We start from the raw sequence: 22,963 nt of genomic DNA, 5'->3' as shown, positions 1-22,963 counted from the left end.
AAAAATGATTCAGGACTTTTTTCGACTCATTTTTTGGCAAGGAATAACGCTATGTACTTAGTGGGCAGTCTTTAAGTGTCACCCTGTATACGCTATAATTCTCCATCTAATAGGAACCAAAATGGCGGATGAGAATACCTACATATCTAGTGCCTTAATTGAACTAAAGCCACTGTCAGCACATTTCGGAACGCATCCTTAGATGGCGTTTAAATACAAAATTTTTCTATAAGAATTTATCGAGTCTGGTTTATAAAGAATAAAGATAGAGCAGATAGAGTACGTGGTTGATAAACGATGGTAGTTGAAGAGAAAGTCGATATTTTGGAGGAGAATCAGGATGGGGTAATCGGAAAGGAACCGAAAACGTATTCTTTGGAGAGTATCCTTTTTTAAAATTAGCTTTGTAATTTTGACAGAACTTTCAGTGCCATATGTTATTTTCTAACCTCTCATTACATTATTAATAACTTATTAAATACAGTTAAATTTATTAAATTTACAATGCAATCTATTAACATAACAAAAGTATATTAATTTTTTACATAGAGTGAAAATTTATCACGTAATGTACAGACATTTAATTTGTTGTTATTGTAATTACAATATTTTATATTGTTAGTGACCCTTAACAAATATATAGTTTTGAAAATAATCAAGGAAGCACAACAGCAACATGGGTTGAGACATAGTGATTACCAGCGGTATCGCGGTTATTGCTCTAGAAGACTCAGAAGATTGCGAAAGGTGCTGAAAGTACCACAGGGTGACAGACGTCATTTTAAGAGAAAAGATGTCACCGCGACCATGGTCAGCGACGATAAATTTTTGCAAGTGCCTTTAATAATGGCTGAACGCGCTTGGAGCTATGCGATGCAACTGCGCCAGGAATCTAATACGGAACCAAGGAAGAAATTCCATTTGATATCAAGGCTGAAGAAAGCAGCTATATACTCTTTACAATTGCAAGATTTGATAGAGGTACATTTCATTGTTAACATCTATAAAACAAAAAAAAGAATAGATTATTTATAATAATTTTGTTTATAATTTTTTATATAAATTTTTTTTAATAAACTATTATATGAAATTATTAAAATTTAATTTAATTTTATTGTTTTAGAATGTAAATTGCGATGCGCGTACAAAGCTGGAAGCTCAAGCATATGTCGCTTGGATGAATGGTTCCTTGCAGTTCGAGTTGCAACTGTGGAAGCAAGCTATGGAGAACCTGCAAAAGGCACAGGTTGTTTACGGTAATCTGGCATCTGCGTTGCCGGAAGCTGAGCAAGTTGTGTATAAAGCACGAGTCGAGGAGTTGGCACCCAGTCTCAGATATTGTGCTTACAACATTGGAGACACTAGTGCTATAGATGACCTCATGCAGATGCGTGGTCAATTGAGTGGCGAGTTGATGGCCAGTTTGGACTCTCTGATAGCTCAGACGCGTGAGAAGCAGGCTAGCACCGAGGAAGTAATGTGGCGTGGAAAGTCTTGTGGCACAGTGCCACCTAGAGCAGCTGGTCTGATCATCGCAGATACCAGGCTCAATCAAGCTCTAGAAAAGGCTGCTTCCAATCAGGCAAAGATCGATCTATTAGAGGCACACTTGATAGACAGCAAGGATGCTCTATCGGTGGTGCGTGAGTATTTCAAGAACGAGTTGAAAAGTAAGGAAAATGATAAGTGGTCGACCCCGCAGCATCTGATCAACTATTTGCAGTATATCCGATTGTCTCGTACATTGGAACGCAATTTGGCACTGGTAAAAGCAGCAGAGGAATCGGAGAAGGCCAAGCCGCAAGACATAGTGCGCTTATATGAGGCGGCATTGCATAATCTTGTGGAGATATCTCAACTGCAAGACGATGCGGAATTTTTGGAAGAGCAGGAGGCGAAAACGAAGAGTTACAGAGCCTTTAGATGTTTCTATATGGCTCAATCGCTTGCCAATTTGCATCGTTGGCGCGAGGCTATGGCTCTGTATCAAAGATCACTACAGCATGTTAAGGACGCCCTTAAGTGTGACAAGGTTCTTCCAATCATGCTGAAAGAAGCTTTATGCAAGCTGGAAACCTCTGTGGAGGCTGCACAGTATGCTGCTCACGCTCACAGTGTTCTAGAGGATGGTCAGGAAGAGGAGAGTGGAACAAATAAACTTGCCAAAAGTAAGAAACCGCTCTTTGAACGTTTGCATGAGTACAGAGAAGATCCCGCGCTTCTCACCAAACAACCGAACGTCTACAAATTGCCACCACCGATGCGCAGCATTCCTTGTAAGCCGCTTTTCTTCGATCTGGCTTTTAACATGGTTGAGTTTCCTGATCTGTCGCACAAAATGGGCGATCAGGCTAAAAGAGGACAGGCCGGTCTCACCGGCTTTGTCAAAGGTCTTTGGGGTTGGGGAAACAAATGAACACTCTCTTTATACAGTTTAAGAAGATCGATATATAGAATTTTGGATACATTGTATAGACAGTATTGTCACGAGATGCTGTATATTGTTATTACTGTCTCACTATGGTATGTCGGTGCAAAAGGTTTTATTCCAGTGCAATTTGAATTTGCACTGTAGCAATATTATTGAGGATAAAAATAAAATGGAATATTTAATGTGTAGATTAGGAAAGTGTCTGTCTTTTGGTAATTTTCTCCTTTTTTATTATACGCAATTGCTATATTGCTATATTGCTATATAAAATAATATAACTTTTTATTTTTTTTATAACTATACACGTTATAGTACAAAAAACTTTAGGTACTTGTATATACAGTTTCCTGTATAATTTCCTACAAATTTGTCTGGGATAAAATTGACAGTAATATCACGTGCAAATATATATAATACATATAATCTTGGAAATCACACACAGTGCTATGGCAAACTCTGTCTTCAGAAGAGAAACTTCAAGCTTCCTTACTCTTAGTGACCTCTTCAACTAGTCTTCTGAATACCTGTGCAACTTGACTATCAGGTAACGTCACCAAAATGCTCTGTCCTTTGTCTGCTAACTTACCCATTTGCGGGTCTATAGGCACTTTGGCTAGAAATGGAACTTTTATCATCTCTGAAAGAGCTATTCCACCGCCTGAAGAAAATATATTGGTACATTCCTGTAAAAGTTAAATTTGTGAAAATTATATTGAACAGTTATATTGAGTACGGCTAGGATGGAAAAGTACTTACTGTACATGAAGGACACACAAAGCCACTCATATTTTCAACAATGCCGATTATGTTAATTCCAGTTTTTCTACAAAATGTCACTTCTCGCAAAACGTCATCTACAGCAACTGCTTGTGGAGTAGTCACTATGATCGCACCATCGCAACTTATGTTGCTGTAAGAATTTCAGCTATCTTGTAATGGAATAATCAAATATTGATAGTGTGTTAGCAGTTGTAAAATTGGTCATTAATTAACCTTAGATTTTCCATGACTGTAATATGCTCATCAGAAGTGCCAGGTGGTGTATCAATGATCAGATAATCAATGTCCCGCCAAACCACATCAGTTAGGAACTGTTTGATCATACCAGTTTTTTTAGGACCACGCCAGACTACACTATCATTCTGATTCTTCAAGAGAAAACCGATTGACATGACGGACAGATTCTCCTCTTCGTCAGCAAACACTGGTAACCACCTAATAATCAGTATCAATTTATTTCTTTCCTTGACAATACGTAATTTTTGACGAAATATTATTCAAATGATACAACATACCCCTCAGAGGATTGGTGAACATCTTTTCCCTCTAAATTCAGCAAGTAAGGTATGCTAGGACCACAGAGATCTATATCCAAGATCCCAACCTATAATTTGTAATTCTTGTATTTAGTTTTATTCTATTTCCACACAGAAATAAGATTATATTATAAAAAATATTTAGCTTTTAAAAGCTGTAAAAATTGGTTTATCAGAATATTTGTTTTTTATTGCATTAACAATAATGTAAAAAGATTTTAAAAACCATTAAACCATTATTACATTAATTCGATAGATTGTAAAGTTATTGTGATTGTGTTTCTGTTTGAGTTATATATTGAAGACATGATTATCAGTTTAGCATTTCATATTATCGTAGTCGTGCTGTCGCGGAAAAGTTGACACTCACGCGAAAACCTGATTCTTTCAAAGCAAGTGCCAGCTGAGTGCTGATTGTCGACTTGCCGACACCGCCTTTTCCTGAAAGTACTAACAGCACGTGCTTTACTCCTTCCAACATAATGAAGAATCAGTAACTGATCACCGATGAGAAGTTAAATCAGAAGCTATTGGAAGCGATCGATATGCGATCACGGAATGATATCGCAATAGTCAAGATTGCTCAGCGGCGCAAAAGATATGAATGAGGTTGCGCGTCAAGTTTTCACATGACCGCTGATAATCGATCACGTCCGACCATGCGTAATTATGTAAAGCTCAAACGGCGAACAATTCCAGTGTTGTTATACTTTGTATTTTGCTCTGTAAAACATAACCTCACCGTGACGTTCGATTATTATCGCCATCTGTGAGAGACAATCTGAAATAAATTGAAACGTCCGCATGTATTTATCTCTCGCTAAGGCTACCGGTGGCGCTTTGAGGAACGATCGCGGTACGCGTCACAGCCGCGTCAGCACCTGGTGGTCGCCTGCTTGGCAGGCCTTAGTTCGCCACGTGTCTGCCAGAGCGCGTAGCGCATGCCGCATTCGCTGTCCGACTTGTTTGCGCGCCGCATCGCGTTCAGCCGTCTGGTTCACCGCTGGTTGTCTTCATCATCGTCCGTATATCGTCCCTGTGTTCCGGATACACGTACAGGGTCCGGCCGTCACGAGCACGTTCGTGAGCAACGTCGCGCATCGCCATGGACCAAATCGGTCTGCTACTGCAGCAATACGTGTACGCGATCCCCGTGGGTATCGTGCTGGTATGCGCCATTCTCGTCTTTGCCTTCGGCTTCAAGAAGGCTGAACAGCCGCCGTTTGCCCAGCTGTCCGCGGGCTCTGACGTGGACCGGAAGCTAACTAAGAAGCGCGGCAAGGTCCGCGAGAAGGTTAGTAAAATGACATTGGCTCCGCGCGATCTGGACGCGCGTCTCTCCCGTTTCCTCCCTTTCGTCCCTTTTCCCCGTAGACGCGTCGTGATCGCCCGCCATATGGTGACTCGTTTGTGGGCGTAAATCGTTGCACACGCACACACGACCGCTAATCAGCTGGTCCCTCCGTTCGAGAGGGTGGCTCGCGAGGTGGCTGTTTCATTCCCTTCTCCGCGCGTCGTGACGTAACGTTGCAACGCGGCGAGGTTTGTTTCATCTGCCGACGAGACATCTTAGTCGTGTTCCCATGATACTGGTCTCGCATTTTTACCGCATGTTTAATAATAAATATGTCTATTTTTTTATGGGCATTTTTTATCTATTTATCTTTGTTGTTTTTTGAAAACCGATTATTTTATCTTTGTATGTTATCTTAGGTAGAAAATGTGTGGAGATGCAGATAAAAAAAATGTTTCTTAGAAACAGATTTCTGAACCAATCTCTGAGTATAATCTTATATCACTACTGCAAATGTGATCTTTTATATTAATATACAAATAAAACTTATACTTTACATTTACTTTTAAATATATATTGGAAAGATAAAATTTAATGAGCATATGCAGTAAATTTTTATAAAAGAAAGTTTTAAGAAAGTTTTGTTCAATTTTTGTATGACAAAAGTCTATAATTTATAAATTTTATTCAATTTTTTAATTTTAAATAGTACACTTTGATGTTAGATGATATAATTATAAAATTTTATTATATAATCAGTTCTTATGTGTTTTATTATAGAAGGCTTCTAATGGACAAGTCGCATCTGAAAAAACAAGTCCAATTAAAAAAACATTAGCAACAAAAACAGATGCTCCAAAGAAAGCTGCAAAAGGAGATGATGTCGATGGCAAACTGAAAGAGCGCAAGCATGAAGACAACAAGATTGCAACTAAGAAAGAAAAGGAGCAGCCTCTAGTTAAGGCTGGAAAAGAAAATAAAGTGGAGCAAGTGAAGAACAAGAAAAATTTGAAAAATCTATTTCAGGAAAAACCAGTGGATTTTGATGATGGTTGGTTGATTTACATATATTAGCATAAATAGATAACATTTATTTGTTGCATACAATTGTTTTGAGTTGTTATCTATTCGTGTCAATAATATAATTGATAATAGGAGACTGGGAGCAAGCTTATTCACGCAAGGACAAGAAAAATAAGAAGAAAGAAGAAGAATCTCCTTTGAAGAAGAATAAGAAAACCCCCAAAAAAGCTGATTTAATAAATGAGGCTAAGCAGAAAGAACAGGAGACCCCTGAGATCAAGGATAAAACTGTTAAGGAAACCGAGAACAAGGAACTCAAGGAAAAAGAGAAGAAAGAAGTGATCCTTACACCGATCTCTAATGAAGAAATAAGTACAGCCAAGGAATTGCAGAAAGAAGAGCAGAATAAGGTAAAGTGCATACAGTAGTGCAGTAAAGTTTGTGCACTACAGTAAAGTTTGAGAGCTCATAATTATTTACAAATAAAATATTGGATTTTAGGCCGAGAAAGTCGAGAAGGAAGAGAGGAAAGGTGGGAAGTCGAAGAAGAACAAGAAAGTGTCTGAGGATGGGAACACACCCGCTTCACTACCATCCACACCAAAGTCGGATAATAAGAAACCTGCTGCGGAAGAGCCGCAGAAAAAAGCAACTAGCGTAAAAAAGGCAGCTAGCGTAACCAATAATGAGGAAGAAAATAAAGTCGTGGAGAATAAAGAGAAAACTGCTGTGTTCGATGAACTAGGAGGTTTGTTGCATTAAGAAAAAGAAATTATGAGAAATTATATTTTCCAATTGTTTAATATGCTTTTTGTAAATCTTATTCTAGACGTCTGGACAGAAGCAAAGCCACAGAAAAAAAGTAAGAAAAAAGCTCGTAAGGATGACTGAGAATGATTGCATATAATCCTGTTATTCCTTTCGAGAAGGAATAGAATGAGTGAGAAACCCTTGGTTTAAAAGACGTTTGTCGCTTTTCAACAAATCAGGTGTGTTTCAAGTGACTTACTAGTTGCGACCGCCTGACCAAATCGTTCCTTTCTTCTGGTTTGTAATGCCAATCGAATTAGGTTGTTGGATCAATTCGATTTTTTAGTTATCATGACTTTGAGATCACGTGAGAGCGGCGCGTAATAGGATGAAGATTTTTGTACATTTTTCATTTTTCTTAGTCCACTAAGTCCACTTAGTCCACACTTGCATTTAATAAGAGTGGCATAAGTCATAATTTTCACATTTACTATATAATTCTTGTACACATATTAGGTTTCTTAGGTACCTTTACACAAGTCCATAATAGTATACTTCATTTATATAATTATTAAGTCTATATATGTGGTGGATCTGTGTGTATCGTAAACTCTTGCAACGGTTAGGAATGGTACTTATGCCATTTGTGTCCTTCGTTGAGTAATCTTATAAAGAATATTTTGTACAATCGTGCTATTTCTACATTAAGAAGAATTCTATGTCCATTGTCATTTCGCTGTTACTTAAATGCCAGTTTTTAATCTTTTCATTGATATTCTCGCATTGTATGCATACGGACGGTTGTAGGCCAAAACATAGAAAGTACATCTCATATATTCCACAGTGATATTCATAATGCAGGACAATCTCTGAAATCGACAAACTCATATTGCTGATGTACGGGATTGTTTCTACAATATCATATTTTTCTACGTAATCGCTAATGACAAATTATTTTTTGCATCAAACATAGGATTGAAGATTTATTTTCACACAATTGACATATTCTTAACACTTATTATTCTTATTAAGTACATCAGTAATATGAGTTTCAGGTGGAGCGGTATAGATAACATCACGTAAATTGGTGACAGTAAAAGTCATAGTTAATGTGATAACGACGATGAGTAGCTTAGATCCTGATCTAATGCACACACTTGTGTAACAGGATGTGTATATATAAATGTTGAAATTGACGTGATATCCTGTGGTCATTCACAAATAATGTGCTTTGTTAATTATTTGACGCTTTTTATGTCTATATGAAAACTTTTCTGATAGAAAACATGCAGATAAAGTGTCTTGATATTTTTGCAAGTATATGTACATATAGATATTGTTATTAATAATGTTATTAATAACAAAGGCATGCTAATTTCTTGTGCTTTTTGGTGAAAAGTGTATGTTTTTGATTTTCATTTATATATCATGACCGACAATTTTACTCGCAAGCATGACAAAATGCTGACATATTACTTTCTATATCTTTGACTATGTTTTTACAAATGCTGTGCAATTCAGATAGGAAATGTTATGATATAAATATTACAGCTACTATAATTGTAGAATTTTGAAAATAGATCTCATAATTTCAATTTCTGTTTCATGAACACGTGGTGTGAAGGTGGTGAAGAAAATGAGAACGATGGAAGTAATATTTTTTATAATTTTCACGACTGAATTTTACATCCTGTTGCATCAAATATTTTGCAAATTATTCTCAGATATTTTCTGTCACGCGAACGTTTTGAATAATTGAATTGCGTTAAGCGAGACGATCAAAATCATTCGACCATCATTTGTGAACTCAGTCGTTCATCTCTCATGCCATGTAGAAACGATAATAGACCAATCTCTTAATCACGCGTTAAAAGTGATCCACGAAAGGACCTTTATGTGTTGTACATATTTTATTGGCATTGCTGTCGGAGTATGTTATCAATATCCTCTATCGCTATTAGACATTAAGCTCTACAACGCTAGCGCTGCACGAGTGTTACACATTGGGAGAGTTAATCGAGATTTTACTTTTCTTTCAAAATATCTTAATTTACATTTTATCAGAAAATGAAAAAAAAAGAAGATAATATATATATATATATATATGTATACATATATATATAAAAGATTATACTCACGAGAGGGATGATTCGATGTGAGCGAACAGATTATTCTATCATTGTTGTAGAACAGACGTTATGACAACACTCATTCTAAACGATGAATTAAGAGCTATCTGTTAACGTGTAAAATTATTGTATCGCTAATTTTAAGGAGGAAGAGAGCGAGTGAGAGGGAGAGAATGCGGTCACTTGAGATGTATGACAATATTGTGATAAGAGTACTATACCTGAGGATTACTTGAGTGTTGCAGACTAACGCTGAATCACTCGTAGTTTTTATGTGTGAGTGGGAATCTTGAAGAGAAGTATCTTGTTCGTGTATAGCCATTCATATTTTGTATACTGGACATTGATATATTCTCATAAGTATACATGTACACACATACGAAGATCACCATGTATTAGAGAAAAAGACAAAACATACACTCTTGCGGAAAGTGCGTTGCGGTGATCATCGTAATGGATTATAAAAAGAAAGAAAAAGAAAGAAGTTATTTATAAAACACACATAGAATGAGCTTGAATTATAAATCTACAAGCAAAGGAACTATCTATCGTTAATCAAATTGCTTGTAACGACTGTTTATGTCCTGTGCCAAAAAAGGATCTTTGCTTTTCGATTACGTTCGAGGCTGAATTTTCTTCTTAATAATTCGTGAGTATCAAAGGAGATTTTAGCTATGCTATATTCGGGGACTACGTTTAGGTTTTTGACCGAAAGTCATAAGACTGCGTGAATTTTCTCTCACCATCCTTTGTAGCTTTGTAATCATCAGAGAGTGTCAGTTCGTTGGCAGTTGGCGCCAAGCGAGCGACTATCTCAGTAGCTAATTGAGTAGCTAATTTAATTTACACGATAGAGCCGAGTCTTTCTTCGAAACTTTTACAAGTTCATTTTTCGAGCTTTCCCTGTGCATTAGAATTTGCAAAGAATCGACGTGGCAAGTCGGGATATTACGAGCAGTATCGAATTAAATTTTACGTAAAATCGAGAGAGCTATGGAATAGCGACTTCAATGAAACTGATTGTTATATCGCGGCGTGTGCATTATTATTTTATTTGTAACAAAGTTATAAATTATATTATACTTGATGACGAAATGAGCGCAAAATTGAGACTTGTGGAAGTTCCTCAGTAGTGCACTAGTAAAGTTTCAGAGATGATTCAAGTTATGCTCGTAATGATCCAACCATTAGCTTAACGAGCTAGTTAGCGGCGTACTTAACACCCGCGCGAAAGGAAAACTGGAGCGTGGCTGGAGAAATGGCTTTCGAATCGCATCGGCGAGGGAAGCACAAGAAATTTATTTTTCTAAGTACTGTTCTAAAAATAGAGCAACATCGCCTACGTTGCATTCGCAAAAACGAATCTAGCTGAATTGGCAGAACACGCCGAATGTGCACCACGTATGTCGAATTACCATGCTTTGTATATATTCGACGTGTAGTCGTATCGGATGTGAAACACTCTCGCTATTGCGAGATTCTTTCTAGATTTACTCGAGCGGAGAGAGTACTTTCTCCGACGTTCTACGGCGAAGATTCTGAATGAGACTAAATAGAGATGAAAGAGGCGCTCTCTGGAGAAGACGAATTGACTATAAAATCGAAGAAGTATTATATCGCCACTGTACATATGTATATTAACGAGCAATGTTCTTCTTACTAAATGTATAATGTGCAATGCTGCGTATCCAGAACGGTTTCTGCGGCAGCTAAGATCTAGCGATCAGATGTTTAGACAGATATTTTCGAAGGATCGATCAGCGTCCAACGAATTACGCATCTGTGTCTATTTTGAAAATGGTACAAGTCACATTTTGCGGTGTTCAATTCTGTAAGAGGATTATGTCGGATTTGATTTTTTCCATTTTCAAAGTGAACGACGTGGCGTGCTGAACGTTAATACAGCATGTTCGATTACAAATCCATAGAGTGCTGCATATTTTCCGATGAATGTGACGTATCTCTCGGTCACAGTCCATACGCCAACGTGCAACATTTCGCGAATCTCTCCGATTCGTGCATCGAAATAACGATAGCGCAATTATGATGGCCTATTTTGGACATGCGATTCGGTGTAGCTGCAATTTTTACGGCTATGCGGCACACACACACACACACACACATACGAGGACTCTGATCGCATTCGAAATATCGACTGTTACGTAGAGATAAGATAAGAAGAAAACGAGAAAGAGCAAATAATCGCGAGGCAACTGTGTCGAATATACATGTATGACATAGTCTATGTATAATTTATTTTATTCACAAAGGGATTGTTACGACCACGACAACGTGTGACAAATTATAATATTGAAATTCACGATGTGTGTATATATATATATAGAGGTGCTCTCATATATATATATGAATTTGTGGATATGCATATATATATATACATATGTGGATATATATATATATATATACACATAGTCGTGTAAATGTGCGTGTATTTCGATTAATTTAAATCTTATTGTTAGCTTTTGTGAGCGTTAGCATTAAGGCAAACCAAGAGAATATGATAAACGAAACATATTCGAAAACCAATGGGGAAGATATAATATTGACGAAAAATATTCTGTTTCCGCGTATCACGTGAATGATTATTGCGTATGAAATCAGAATATATATTATCGAGATAGATTCTATATATTTGTGAAATGCAAAAGAGATATATAAGAGATACATAAATATATATTTTCGCACTCTTGTCGCGCTCGCGGCGAACAGAACATTTTTCGCGAAAATATGCTTTTCGGTTGTGATATTTATGGAAAAATGTACGAATAGCTGAACGCATCTTGGGACAAGGTAGAGAAAGACAGAAAGAGAGAGAGAAGAGAGACAAACTGAATAAAAGTTATATTTTTCCAGCATTTAATTGGGAGCATTCATTGTGCGTCTGTTCGATTTGTACAACTATATATAGCTTTCGTTGTTTAGAAATATTTTTTTTTCCATACTAACACTTCAGAACTTTACGTTTTTGCATTATTGAAAATGCAACATAACCCTTGTCTACTTTACATCTTATCTACAAGTACTTTTGGATAGATATAGATTATCAAAGATGTGCCGCATATGTTTACTTTTTTAATACTCGATTAATACTTTTCCTTATATTTATCAAGAAGCCCGTTATACAAATTACATATTATGGAAATACATATGTGAGGTATCTTTAAAGCGCATGCAACTTTTTACAGGCTTTCCAATTCCTGTATACTATAAATTATTATTTGCGTAAAAGGCCTTTTTTCGTATACTTGCTACACTTCCTCTTAAACTGCTTCACCGGCTTCTCACTTTGTCCTCCGCCATCTTTCACTTTAACATTCTTGGTTTCGAGATCCGTTATCGATCTTCTCGTCTTGCCGTTGACCAACAGCCTGGCAGATTTCTTGGACGTTCTGCTTTTACTCTTCACCCTCTTCTTTCCTTTCTTCTTCTTCTTCTTCTTCCGATCCATTTTGGCAATTATGGCTTCAGTGTCAGCAGATACTTTGATCTTCGGTTGATGAATGGCGACCGGCACTCTTACGAAGGAATCGTAGAGAACGTCCCCGCAAAATTCACCGAAGCAATACTCCTCGCCGCATTCTCTGCAGGTCTTCACGCTGCTTTCGATTATACCCGCGCGATTCTTGCTTCGTCTAATAGGACTCGTCGGCGAACGTCGTTCTTTGTTTATGGTCTTCAATTCCAATTTGCCCATTTCCACCTTGAAGCGCCAAATGCATGAGAAAATTGAGCATCTCATTCTATTTTTATATCAAATAAAGTAATAAAATTTTAGAAATAGACAATGTAATTGTACACGATGGGTCTTTACCAGTCTGGAGAACATCTCTTCGTCCTGACGAAGCTTCGGTCTAATCGGAGTTAGCATCCGCCAATCGATGGCGACTTGTTGCAGCTCCTGCAGATCTAATTCTCTCATGTCGGGTGGAACTGGATTCCCGTAAGCCCATTCCCTGCCGATGGCTTTGAGCTCTTTCTTCGTCGCTTTCCAAGAAAACTCCTTGTCGCGAACTTTTGTGTCTTCTCGTTTTACCTTTGTACAATTTTTTTTAATTGCTGTTAATTGCATATTCTTATAATTGGTCTCGAAAAGCAATTTCAAGCTTTTTAATTTTTACTCGTTAATATAATTTCACTTAAGAGGACATGTGATATTTTATTATATTATACAAATTTACTTTAATGTGTTATTATTAAAATGGCTGAACCTTTTCCGGTTTAATTTTAAATTCCGGACAGTTTTCCTTGAGTCGCCGGAATTCCTCTTGAGAGTTACAGGTCGCCTTACTCAAATCAGGTATCAAGTTTGCATCCTTCTTATCATCCTTCAACAGATCGTCCAGTTGGAAAGCCATTATCTAAATCTGTAACGCGAAAAAGGCATTTGAGTTCTTTCGATTCTTCATCCGAACGATGAAAACTCTTTAACAAAATCCCCTTTTCATCCTACTCGATCTCACTTTCTACGTAAATGAAAAGAAAAACAAAAGGACGATGACAACGAAATCCTGGCAAGTTAAAAGATTTCGGACGCAGCCGGTGAGACCAAACATCGCTCGGAGTCCCACTCGATCTGCTTCATCAGAAGTCCCTGCAAGAAAAGATCAATGTATATTCAAAGATGCTGAAATTCTTTTGCTTACTGAAATCTGATAAAAGTAAAATAAAAAAATTCCGCGGCCTTTAATTCAAGGCCGATTCAAGTAATGTTTTTTGATCGATTTTCGTAATTGATGCGCATTGCTTTCTCTTTGCCGCTCGTATTCTTAGCAATAAACCATTGGCTATAATTATTAAGACACGCGATGTTCTGCGGATAAACTTAGCTGTCCCACGGCTCGTTGCTAAGGACGCGAGCGACAAAGAAAAAGATAACGGGTTATAAAAATCGACCGAAAGTTGCAGACTTTTTTCAGTTAGATACAAAATTAATTATGATACGAAATAAATATAAGATATTGCAGTTATATAAAATTTCTGATCAAAATATATCGCGATGTCATATTATTCATTTGTCACATACGCTTTTCAACGACGATAACTTGGATAAAATCTCTTGTCCGCACCAGACATTATCGTTATCTGACTGCTTTGTGCGGCTCGCATCGTTACAAGCGTTGTTAGGCCGCACTTTTTCGACACGCTCCTCAATATTGATCTTCCCGTTTTTGTCAATTCGCAGTGGCACGACGGAATTCAGACTGTCCATCGACAAGTCGGCGTCATAACTCTCGAGTTTCGCTTTACGTCTCATTGTATTTCGGTTCTTCGATTTTCCGTTATTCGATTTCCGCCGATCCGGGGACGGCGACCTGTTTGCAATTAAAATTAATCTTGGAATGATAAAGTATTGTAATAATTAATTAAAAGAACAGGTATTGCAATGATTAATTAAAAAAATAGCACCGCGATTTAATTTAATGTTACTTTTTCAATTTCTTTACCTCGATCCTTCGTCGCTGGATTCGACTTGTCGCCTTCGCAATCGCAATCGTCTTTGATAGTGCGGATCTTTTTCACTTTGTGTCCGATATCGCGTACCTGGACTGAGAGTGTCTTCAATCATTTTTACATTCGCGATATCTGTCTCTAATGGATTATTTAAGAACAATTATACTTAAGTGTTATCGTAGGTTTTTTGGCATTACCGATTAGCGTTCCATCGCGGTCTGCTGTCGAGCGTAGTTCTGGGCTGCGACTTGGATCGCGTCTTCATGGGAATCTCATCGCCCGGACCTACATTGATCGACCTACGAAATCGCGATTAGAATCGCGTTGCAGTATCGACGTACGTTCTTAAACCGTTTATGCCAGGTGAAATGATAACAGATATTCAAGCTTCGGCAAATTTAGCAAATGCATTCAAACTTCAAGCAGCAAACTCTAATGAGACTGACAAAAACAATATCATAAATAAAGAAAAGTGAAACGTATGCTTTCTTCTCTTAAAAAATAATTAGGAACATTCCACTTACTGCATATTTCCCTCGCGCGAATCGACAGACATTTCGCCGCAAAATTGTTTTTACAATCATCACAAGCTTATCATCAAAAACTATACACTATGAAATAAAAAAACGATAATTACCGCCAGATACTACCGCATGCAGGGGAGGACACGGTCGCCGTTCGGCTCGAAAGAAGCCTGGGAATGCGACATCGAGATCGCGAGGTGGCGACTCACTTTTCAACGTTTCTTCGACTGGCGTTTGTCGTGTCCTTCTTGTCCTTCGTGGTGTCCGGTTCCCCGATCGACTGGTCCTGCAGTTTCTCCCGTAGATCCTGAATATCGGATTCTACGTCCGTCTGCGTGCCGAAGTCCCGGCCGGCCGGCGTTCTGTACTTGCTCGGCGTCAACAGCCTGTTTTCGACGATAGTCGATGCGGCGTCCCTCGAGGACTTCCTCAGATTCCTCGGACTTCCGTGATTCCTCATGAGCGTGTTGAGCCCCAGCGATAAATAGTCCACGGTGTTCTCCGCGAATCTACGCGGGCTTGGCGTCATCACAAGGTTCACCAGTTGCAGATTCGCTCTGCTCAGAATCTCCGGATCCTCGAGTCTGCCACTCAGCACGATCGCCACGTCCTTGCTCACTGGAACCTGAAGGGATTTCGAGTCCGACGTGGCTTCCTCCGTTTTATCCGCGTAATTCGGCCGAGAATAGGTTTCCCTCAAATCCTTGTCATTCTCGCTTTCTTGATAGTTGTCAGCTTGCTTAACGTCTTTCGGGCTGGGTTTCTCCTCGGGATAATTGGTGATCAAGTTCGCACTTTGCTTTTGTACCTCCGAACAATTCTGTTCTTCGAGTTTGTTGTTTACATTCACAGTCGCGTGTGATTCGTTGGAAGACCGCGTCAACGCGTCGACATCCTCGTCGGTTTGTCCTTCTCGTTTCCGTCGATTCTTCTTTTCCTCCATCGCGAGCCGTTCTGCCGCCTCCAGCACCTCGCGCATCGCCTGCGCTTTCTTCAGCTTCGCCGCTTCCTTCTCGCGAAGCAACCGTTGTTCTTCGTCGAATCTGCGATGAATTAAATATATCGCTTCGTAATTTTTTGGCAGAAAAATTTATTTCGCACAATGCTTCGTAAAATATAAATCTCTATTATTTATAATGTCGAATTTTGGACAGACTTATTTTTATCGATTTTCATTTTTTTTAGAATATTTATGCGTATCTTATATATATTTGTTTTACCTTTCCCTTTCTTTCTCCCTCTCTCGTCTGATTCGCTCATCTTCCATCCTTTCTTCTCTCATCCGTCGTTCCTTCTCTTCCTTCCTTTGTCTATCTTTTTCTTCAAGCTGTTGTTTGATAGCGTTCTGCAACTCCAGAGCTTTTAGTCGTCTCGCTTCTCGTTCCTGAAGAATATCCGCGTCCATCGGAATATTCTGACCGCGGAGATAAGATACTTTATTCGTATCGGAGCCAGTCGAGCAGGTCGTTGAACTGTCCGGGCTACTGGCACTATCGTGATTGATCACCAAGACCTTTTCAAAGAAATATATCAGCAATTTGAATTTTTTCACAATAAATCAGAAAAAATATTACAGATACAGATTAGATATAGATGTTTTTATTGTCGGATCATTTCCGAGTCTACGTTACAGGTCTATTTTTAAGTGTCTAAGTGTGTTAAAGATATTCAACAAGTTCTTATTACCTGACTCGACTGTCCTAATCTTGATAGCCAAGAGGGCGCCGACGGATCGCCTTTCTCCGCGTCTTGATTCCAGACACTGCCCCACCTTGGCCTGTTAAGTTCGCCCATTCTGCCGGGCGAAAGTCTCCTTGAGGGTGGCAGTGAACTTTCCGGCGTGGCGCAATAAGGATTCTGCCACGTTTTTTCCGTCATTTCCATTCTGGTCGCTGCCTTGCTATCAACTAAACTCCCTGCAATCGAAAATTTAATATTTATTTATATTTATCTCAACAATCCTCAAATACAATTTTTTATTATCGATAATTTTTTAAAATTTATTATGCTAACAGTAAGTCGTTCTTTGATGTAATTTGGTAATTAAAATTCAGAAGGACTCACTTCGTCCCGCCTGAGGCACATCCACCGAATCGCTGGCGTAACCGGAAGTCTCGCCCTCTCGCTCTTCACCCGGTGAACCGTAATGATGAAGCTCCTTCTGGCTCTCTCGATTCTCGTTGGACCGGCGATGATAATGTCCCAGTTTTTGCGATTTTTCCGATTGGTATCGCGATCCTTCTACGCCGAAGTCACGCTGTTGTTCCTGCAACACAAGGCGATAACGATAAAACTTCAGGAAGCGGAAGGGAAATGTGCTTGCTTGCGTGATTGAGGGCGAGAGTTCCAATTTTCACGGAAGGTTTATGGAAGGAGTGTACCTTCGTGTTCTATATCTATAGCATTTGAATGTGGCAGATTATTATTATTGTCGTGCCGGCCGGAGATGTCGGGGTGCCACATAAATCATGCACAATCTGAATCTTATTTTACCTACTTACATAATGGAACTATAATAGACGGTTGCGTAGTAATGGTTTTTTATAAGATTGAATAAATACATATATATACGATTTTTTGTGCAAAAGCTTAATAATTAATTTAAAGTTATAATAATAATAAATTAAAATAATTATATAATTAAAGAACTCGATATCTATCTTTTGAGAAATTAATCTGATTGTGAGTTTAGTTTCCCCTTTAAGATAATTCAAGATGGGAAACTATTAAATTCTAGAATTATGTAAATCTTAAAATATAATTTCTATATTAATTTCTTTCCTGTTATTCTAATTAGAGCTTCAAAAATGTAGATTTTGCGCAATGTTCATATTAATTTCTTTTTTATAGACTATTTCCACACTGAATTCTTTAATTATGGAACAATTTAGTTTAAGCATAGAATAATTTGTAGGACAACAACTGCGGTAAAATCGGGTTCGTACAATCTGTACTACGACTCGTTCTTCATAATAATCGATGTTATGTCGTAGGACTAAGGGGTGAGTTTGATGTCCGCTCGCCATTCTTAAGTTTGAAAGCAAAGTGTACAGTCTTGAGGTCGTTGAACTCTAATCGCGCGATAAGAATCGATTTGCCGGACTGCCTTACTTTTGCGTTCCCTTCCCAAAGGGCAATGTACTATCGAATGTCGCCTGTGCCTTATAAAACTATGATTAGATATGATCGTTAATTTCGTAGACTTTCGAAAAATAAACTAATATTTTGATAAAGTTGTTACAAAATGTTCTTACAATTTTATATTAACACAGTGTTTGATTAATACAAAAAAACAAATCTGTATTATTTAATTGTTCGATTATTCTAACTATGTGCCGTCGCACGCATTCATTCGTCGCACATTAATTGTCACACGCAAGTAGGTTTGCGGTAACGATCAATTATTCGAGTTACGATAACGCGCGCAATATTCTCGAGCTTTTTTTCGTAACAAAACCCTATGTTGAGCGTAATAAAGTTATTAATGGTCTAAAAAAAATTAATGTCGAAAAAAATTTTACGATAAAAGATAGAACTATATTTATTTCAATCAAATATCAATGAAAAATTCATGCGTATTGTAAAAAGTATCTAGAATTATTCTAGATTAATATTTGAAATATAAACAAGTAATTCAGTTATTTATAAATTTATTTTTTCAGAGCTATTCATAGAATATTTAATTCAAAGTTGGCAATCTATATTTCTAGTTTTCCTTATTTAATATTTATATATTATTTACTATAATTTAGCGAAGCAACAAAACACATACCAATTGAGAGAAGTACTGCTGTTGCTCCTTATTAAAAATCGGTGGTAAGCTGGGGCTTCTGCGTCTCATTTGTGATTCGTCTGCCTGATCCCGGAGATTTATTAAACTGCCGTTATTATAGTCGAGGCACTTAAAATTACTGTTTCCACTTCCGGAACTTTCTGTTGCCAGACTTTTTAGACTGACGGTGCTTCCGTAATGCCCGACGGCACGAAAAGGTTGCGCGGAAACTTTATCCTTTATTTCACCCAAGGACAATCTGGTCTCATTCGAGTAAGTGCTGTTCATAGATTTTTAAATGTCATCAAAAACAGGAAATTTAAATCTTATAATAAATTAAACAATTAACAAGTGTTAACTATATATTTTCCAATATATCTAATTTTTTTAATATTATCTAAAATCAACGTTTAATTATATATTATCACAATTATATATTGATAAGAATGTAACATATTTTGTGGCACTTTATAAAACTTACCGAATATGAGTGCGGTTATAGCTAATTGGTTTCATAGGTCCCCAATTAATTCCAAGACGAGTCATTTCCTCTATAATCAATGAGAAGAACTTCATAAATACTTTTTTATTTTATGTATAAAAATGTGTTGCAATGATATAAAATAATATGAATGATATAAATAATATAAACTGTAATACTTTTTGTGCTATAATTTTAAGATTACCGATTCGATAAATTTACAGTAAAATGCATTATACAACTTAATTACTGACTGTTAATTTAGCTACCTCTTTCTTTTGCCCACTGGAGCCTCTTCTGTTCCACCAGTGATGTTCTTCCGGTCATTCTCGCACGCGATTCTCGCGGAAAGATGTAATCAATACGCGCGACAGCAAGGATAGATCGAAAAATGTAAAAAAAATTCTAAACTAAACCCTTCCCCATAAAAACCATTGTCATTTTCGATTGCCTACCTATTTGGGAATCAGCGATTGTCAGCGGAAATTCCCACCAGTAACGTCAATAACATCGAACACTTCATATCACCCAATTGTTTTTATTAAATCGTTCGTACATTTCAGATATCAATTTTATCTTGCAAAACTGTAGCATGATATTAAAGGCTGTTTTCTTAACGTGAAGTTTAAAGATTTGTCATTAATTTCTATTGTTGCAACAGTTTAAAAATTTTCAATCAAGATATTGTTAGATATTTAATTGTCATTTAAATGTTATCTTCTAGAAATTCTGTCATTGACAATTTTATTATTAAATGTCTAACTTCTATTACTTATAATTTGATTAATATTTTCAAAATAAACTGATTTTTATTTATGAACCCCATTCCTCGACCTTTTTCAGTAGATTATAAATATTTTCCAAAATCCTTCAATTATCTTTTAATATTTTCAATATGATTATGTTGCCTACTCTTTTAGATTTTAATAAAATTTTGAAATACATTGTTAAAATAATATTCTTTCGTATCCTTCAATTAATCGGAAATTCCCGTAATGACTGCGACCTAGTTGTGAATGTCAACCAACTCCCTCCCAAATAGTTTCTCATTGTTTAAAATTTTAAGAGCAAAATTGCAAACAAAAGATGCACCAATTCCCTGCTGATTGAAATTAATTCGAAATTCCGAAAGCAAAGTTCCGCGACAGTCTTCCGGCACGGTTCTCCGGTTCCGCGACTTCTCGTCGTATCAATATTTGTGAGACTGCGGTAGGGGGTCGGGCGTAGACGTACCTCAGGTTAACCTGGCACGACGGAACATATGCCCTTACGACGCTGAAGAAGCAGACACCAGCGGGTGTCGCGATTCGATCGCAAGTTTCCATAGGAACTATCATGCGCGGAGTCGGTCGCGAGTCGTGTTCCCTTGCACCGTGTCCTCAGGGTCGATAATATTGACCGTAACGATAAGGGATAATGACCTCCACTGCCTCCATTTTCGCGGTCAGAGATCACATTTGCGCGCGTGATGTGCGACAATGGCGTTATAAGTTTCTGCTAATCGCCGACATGCGGCAGATCATCGCGTGGCGAACATTTGCAAAATGTTCTTTGCGAAACGCTTTTTGCGAAATAAGTGGAGATTAAAATGATTTAAAAAAGAAAGTTAAAAAGTATGTTAAGTATTTGTTGAATGATAAAAATATAATGAAAATATACTTTTCGAAAAATAATTAAAACAAATTTATTTACTACTATGTAAAATTTAAAAGTACTACATTAAAAAAAGAATAAAATAAAAATTGGATACTTTTTCGATAAAAAATAAAATGGAAAAAAAATACTTTTTATAAAATAAATATAAGTGCGTTAGGAAACTGTATTGCCAACAAGTCTTTAGGAGAAACCGCTTTAGTTTCATGCATCTCATCCGCCGCGGCGCTGTCACGAAATTATCTCTTCGAACGTTGTTTATTGTTGTTTTTCTATCAATTGTTGTCTATCGTTGTATGCATTTTCTCTAATTTTTTCTTCGATACGAACATATTGATCTGTCGCTGATAGTTATGTCGCTGGACCAAACAGTATGCGAAGGTAAAAAATGCCTGTTAAAACAATAACAGACGTTATTTCAAAATTCAACATTAGCGGGCATGTAAACATGTAGTTGCACAGACAGCTTGCACTAATTAATCTTAACTTTTTTCTCGTATTAATTAAGAAAGAACATTTAGCTGATTGTCATCAATATAAATCATATTGGTGCTTAGGCGAATAAATTGTAAGTTACCGGTTTTGAGGTTAATTTTCTGCTTTTTGTATTTTCAGATTTAAAAGCTTTCGAAAGACGGCTCACCGAAGTTATCGCTAGTTTACAACCAGCCACCACGCGATGGAGAAGTAAGTGCTTTAATTTTGTTATACGCCTACAGCAGTTCTTATTTCACAGAAGCTGATAGCAATGCATATTTATAAGTTATTACGATACAAATATTCTTTGAATATTACTGTCTCATAATTTTTTTACAATATTTAACTGTCTTATGCACGCAAATCACGAGCATTTTACTTGTATTCACTGAATTGTTTTATCAAGAGTTTATTAAATTTTTTTGTCATTTTATTTGACATATTGTTTCAACAATATATACTCTAATTTTTGTACAGTGTTATTGGGCTTGATCTCTATATGTACTGCTGTTGGCGCTTGGCATTGGCTAACTGATCCCAACACATCAGCAGTATCCTTCACGCAGAGCTTATATAATCATCCATTCTTCACAATGGCTAGTGTAATATTAGGTAGGTGCAAAAACGATAAATTTTATATAATCATTTTTATTATAAGATGATATTTTATATAATTTTATTTTCATTATGTTAATGAATTGCTTTGCAGTGATATTATTTATGATGGGTGTACATAGACGAGTGATAGCTCCCAGCATTATAACTCAGCGGGCAAGAAGTGTGCTTGGCGATTTTAATATGAGCTGTGACGATACTGGAAAGTTGATTTTGAAGCCCACAAGACCTCCACATCCTCATGAGACTTAAAGTATTTGTAGCTGTAATTAATATAAATATGAAATGTTGAATTTTTGTGTGCAATGAGATATATTGCGACAAATCATGAATGAAAAGTTTAGAGTCCTGTACTTTAAGGCTTATGAATTCTATATAAATCATGTACAAATGATCCTTTACAATGTACATAAAACTTACGTGCTTGAATATGTGTATAATATATGTGTATATGATAGTGTGTAAGATATGTAATACTTTAATTAAGTCACACATCATTTATATATATTTTTACATTATATTCTTAATATGTTTAATTTTATTAAACATTAACGTATTAAACATATTAATTTTATGTCTGTGTAGATTATATGACGATGCAATGTACAAATTGGAGCATAGTAAAAATAGAAAGGTGTGATAAATTTGAATAACAATATCTGGAAAGACAATTATAGCTCAAACTGCAGTGTTCGGATATTAAAATTTATTTTCTAGTGATGTATTTGTAATTTAGATTTGTGATTATATATGTATGTAATAAGAATATTTGATTATTGATTATAAAATTAAACTTTTACTTATTAATATTTTTTTAATTGTAAAAAAAGAAGGAAATAAAGAAGAAACAATCTGACGATCATGTTGTTGAAAAAGACAGAAATATATAAACTATTTAGTGGCATATATGATAATGTTACACAACAAATATATAAATATATTTTAACTTCGATCAGCACATCCCATGATCCCAAGTGCTACGGACATTTATAAGTAATTTTGTAAACTAAAAAATCGAGATTTATAAAG

The 22,963-nt window shown here is 36.7% G+C and overlaps 6 protein-coding genes across 9 annotated transcripts; 3 read left to right on the top strand and 3 right to left on the bottom strand.

The window, feature by feature from the left end:
• Positions 1-32: 32 nt before the first annotated feature.
• Srp68 (signal recognition particle 68) lies at positions 33-2,619 on the top strand. The gene is made up of 3 exons (XM_012362929.2): positions 33-382; positions 644-981; positions 1,124-2,619. The coding sequence occupies exons 1-3, from the start codon at positions 298-300 to the stop codon at positions 2,414-2,416; spliced, it is 1,716 nt and encodes a 571-aa protein (XP_012218352.1). The 5' UTR covers positions 33-297; the 3' UTR covers positions 2,417-2,619.
• Positions 2,620-2,696: 77 nt separating this feature from the next.
• On the bottom strand, positions 2,697-4,456 carry Nubp2 (NUBP iron-sulfur cluster assembly factor 2). Its single transcript, XM_012362933.2, has 5 exons — positions 4,118-4,456; positions 3,727-3,815; positions 3,425-3,646; positions 3,188-3,341; positions 2,697-3,114 (listed from the first exon to the last, which is right to left on the bottom strand). Exons 1-5 carry the CDS (start codon positions 4,226-4,228, stop codon positions 2,908-2,910), a joined length of 783 nt encoding a protein of 260 aa, XP_012218356.1. The 5' UTR covers positions 4,229-4,456; the 3' UTR covers positions 2,697-2,907.
• A 198-nt stretch (positions 4,457-4,654) lies between these two features.
• LOC105669802 (nucleolar protein 58-like) lies at positions 4,655-18,169 on the top strand. Of its 3 annotated transcripts, none has more exons than XR_010889209.1 (6): positions 4,655-5,041; positions 5,822-6,092; positions 6,197-6,474; positions 6,566-6,812; positions 6,894-7,053; positions 16,991-18,169. XR_010889209.1 is itself a non-coding variant. In XM_012362930.2 (5 exons), the coding sequence occupies exons 1-5, from the start codon at positions 4,853-4,855 to the stop codon at positions 6,953-6,955; spliced, it is 1,047 nt and encodes a 348-aa protein (XP_012218353.1). In that variant the 5' UTR covers positions 4,655-4,852; the 3' UTR covers positions 6,956-11,816. The 3 variants fall into 3 exon arrangements, 1 of the variants encoding a protein (XP_012218353.1); XR_001100330.2 differs by lacking the exon at positions 16,991-18,169 and adding an exon at positions 8,439-11,816; XM_012362930.2 differs by lacking the exon at positions 16,991-18,169 and having other exon boundaries at positions 6,894-11,816.
• LOC105669803 (uncharacterized) lies at positions 11,795-13,316 on the bottom strand. The gene is made up of 3 exons (XM_012362932.2): positions 13,170-13,316; positions 12,773-12,994; positions 11,795-12,661 (listed from the first exon to the last, which is right to left on the bottom strand). Exons 1-3 carry the CDS (start codon positions 13,314-13,316, stop codon positions 12,176-12,178), a joined length of 855 nt encoding a protein of 284 aa, XP_012218355.1. The 3' UTR covers positions 11,795-12,175.
• LOC105669720 (uncharacterized) lies at positions 13,171-20,637 on the bottom strand. Its single transcript, XM_067351637.1, has 12 exons — positions 19,459-20,637; positions 19,190-19,259; positions 18,709-18,988; positions 17,001-17,202; positions 16,623-16,852; positions 16,157-16,449; positions 15,146-15,979; positions 14,610-14,711; positions 14,406-14,507; positions 13,985-14,273; positions 13,422-13,552; positions 13,171-13,325 (listed from the first exon to the last, which is right to left on the bottom strand). Exons 1-11 carry the CDS (start codon positions 19,514-19,516, stop codon positions 13,478-13,480), a joined length of 2,535 nt encoding a protein of 844 aa, XP_067207738.1. The 5' UTR covers positions 19,517-20,637; the 3' UTR covers positions 13,171-13,325; positions 13,422-13,477.
• Positions 20,638-21,040: 403 nt separating this feature from the next.
• Positions 21,041-22,790, top strand: Cnep1r2 (CTD nuclear envelope phosphatase 1 regulatory subunit 2). 2 transcript variants are annotated; one of them, XM_012362827.2, is made up of 5 exons: positions 21,041-21,223; positions 21,458-21,529; positions 21,797-21,931; positions 22,029-22,187; positions 22,520-22,790. In XM_012362827.2, the coding sequence occupies exons 1-4, from the start codon at positions 21,196-21,198 to the stop codon at positions 22,184-22,186; spliced, it is 393 nt and encodes a 130-aa protein (XP_012218250.1). In that variant the 5' UTR covers positions 21,041-21,195; the 3' UTR covers position 22,187; positions 22,520-22,790. The 2 variants fall into 2 exon arrangements, with proteins under 2 accessions (XP_012218250.1, XP_012218249.1); XM_012362826.2 differs by having other exon boundaries at positions 21,042-21,223; positions 22,029-22,790.
• Positions 22,791-22,963: the final 173 nt, after the last annotated feature.

Source organism: Linepithema humile, chromosome 3, assembly GCF_040581485.1.
Source record: "Linepithema humile isolate Giens D197 chromosome 3, Lhum_UNIL_v1.0, whole genome shotgun sequence".
Lineage (NCBI taxonomy): Eukaryota > Metazoa > Arthropoda > Insecta > Hymenoptera > Formicidae > Linepithema > Linepithema humile.
The sequence above is the reverse complement of the archived record's forward strand: the minus strand, read 5'-3'. Positions and strand labels throughout refer to the sequence as shown.

What these genes read in the sequence shown, in the direction of transcription:
- Nubp2 (XM_012362933.2), bottom strand. Translation starts at nt 4,228, where the DNA reads ATGTTGGAAGGAGTAAAGCACGTGCTGTTAGTACTTTCAGGAAAAGGC. An exon ending in TGAAAGAATCAGGTTTTCGC is followed by an intron (nt 3,816 to 4,117) that starts GTGAGTGTCAAC and finishes TACAAATTATAG; the next exon opens with GTTGGGATCTTGGATATAGA. An exon ending in GTTCACCAATCCTCTGAGGG is followed by an intron (nt 3,647 to 3,726) that starts GTATGTTGTATC and finishes ACTGATTATTAG; the next exon opens with GTGGTTACCAGTGTTTGCTG.
- Srp68 (XM_012362929.2), top strand. Translation starts at nt 298, where the DNA reads ATGGTAGTTGAAGAGAAAGTCGATATTTTGGAGGAGAATCAGGATGGG. An exon ending in GAAAACGTATTCTTTGGAGA is followed by an intron (nt 383 to 643) that starts GTATCCTTTTTT and finishes ACAAATATATAG; the next exon opens with TTTTGAAAATAATCAAGGAA. An exon ending in AATTGCAAGATTTGATAGAG is followed by an intron (nt 982 to 1,123) that starts GTACATTTCATT and finishes TTATTGTTTTAG; the next exon opens with AATGTAAATTGCGATGCGCG.
- LOC105669803 (XM_012362932.2), bottom strand. Translation starts at nt 13,316, where the DNA reads ATGGCTTTCCAACTGGACGATCTGTTGAAGGATGATAAGAAGGATGCA. An exon ending in TTAAAATTAAACCGGAAAAG is followed by an intron (nt 12,995 to 13,169) that starts GTTCAGCCATTT and finishes AATTGTACAAAG; the next exon opens with GTAAAACGAGAAGACACAAA. An exon ending in AAGAGATGTTCTCCAGACTG is followed by an intron (nt 12,662 to 12,772) that starts GTAAAGACCCAT and finishes TGGCGCTTCAAG; the next exon opens with GTGGAAATGGGCAAATTGGA.
- Cnep1r2 (XM_012362827.2), top strand. Translation starts at nt 21,196, where the DNA reads ATGTCGCTGGACCAAACAGTATGCGAAG. An exon ending in GGACCAAACAGTATGCGAAG is followed by an intron (nt 21,224 to 21,457) that starts GTAAAAAATGCC and finishes TTGTATTTTCAG; the next exon opens with ATTTAAAAGCTTTCGAAAGA. An exon ending in AATGGCTAGTGTAATATTAG is followed by an intron (nt 21,932 to 22,028) that starts GTAGGTGCAAAA and finishes ATTGCTTTGCAG; the next exon opens with TGATATTATTTATGATGGGT.
- LOC105669720 (XM_067351637.1), bottom strand. Translation starts at nt 19,516, where the DNA reads ATGACCGGAAGAACATCACTGGTGGAACAGAAGAGGCTCCAGTGGGCA. An exon ending in TATAACCGCACTCATATTCG is followed by an intron (nt 18,989 to 19,189) that starts GTAAGTTTTATA and finishes ATCTATGAACAG; the next exon opens with CACTTACTCGAATGAGACCA. An exon ending in AGTCGAAGAAACGTTGAAAA is followed by an intron (nt 14,712 to 15,145) that starts GTGAGTCGCCAC and finishes GCGATTTCGTAG; the next exon opens with GTCGATCAATGTAGGTCCGG.
- LOC105669802 (XM_012362930.2), top strand. Translation starts at nt 4,853, where the DNA reads ATGGACCAAATCGGTCTGCTACTGCAGCAATACGTGTACGCGATCCCC. An exon ending in ACCAGTGGATTTTGATGATG is followed by an intron (nt 6,093 to 6,196) that starts GTTGGTTGATTT and finishes AATTGATAATAG; the next exon opens with GAGACTGGGAGCAAGCTTAT. An exon ending in AGAAAGAAGAGCAGAATAAG is followed by an intron (nt 6,475 to 6,565) that starts GTAAAGTGCATA and finishes ATTGGATTTTAG; the next exon opens with GCCGAGAAAGTCGAGAAGGA.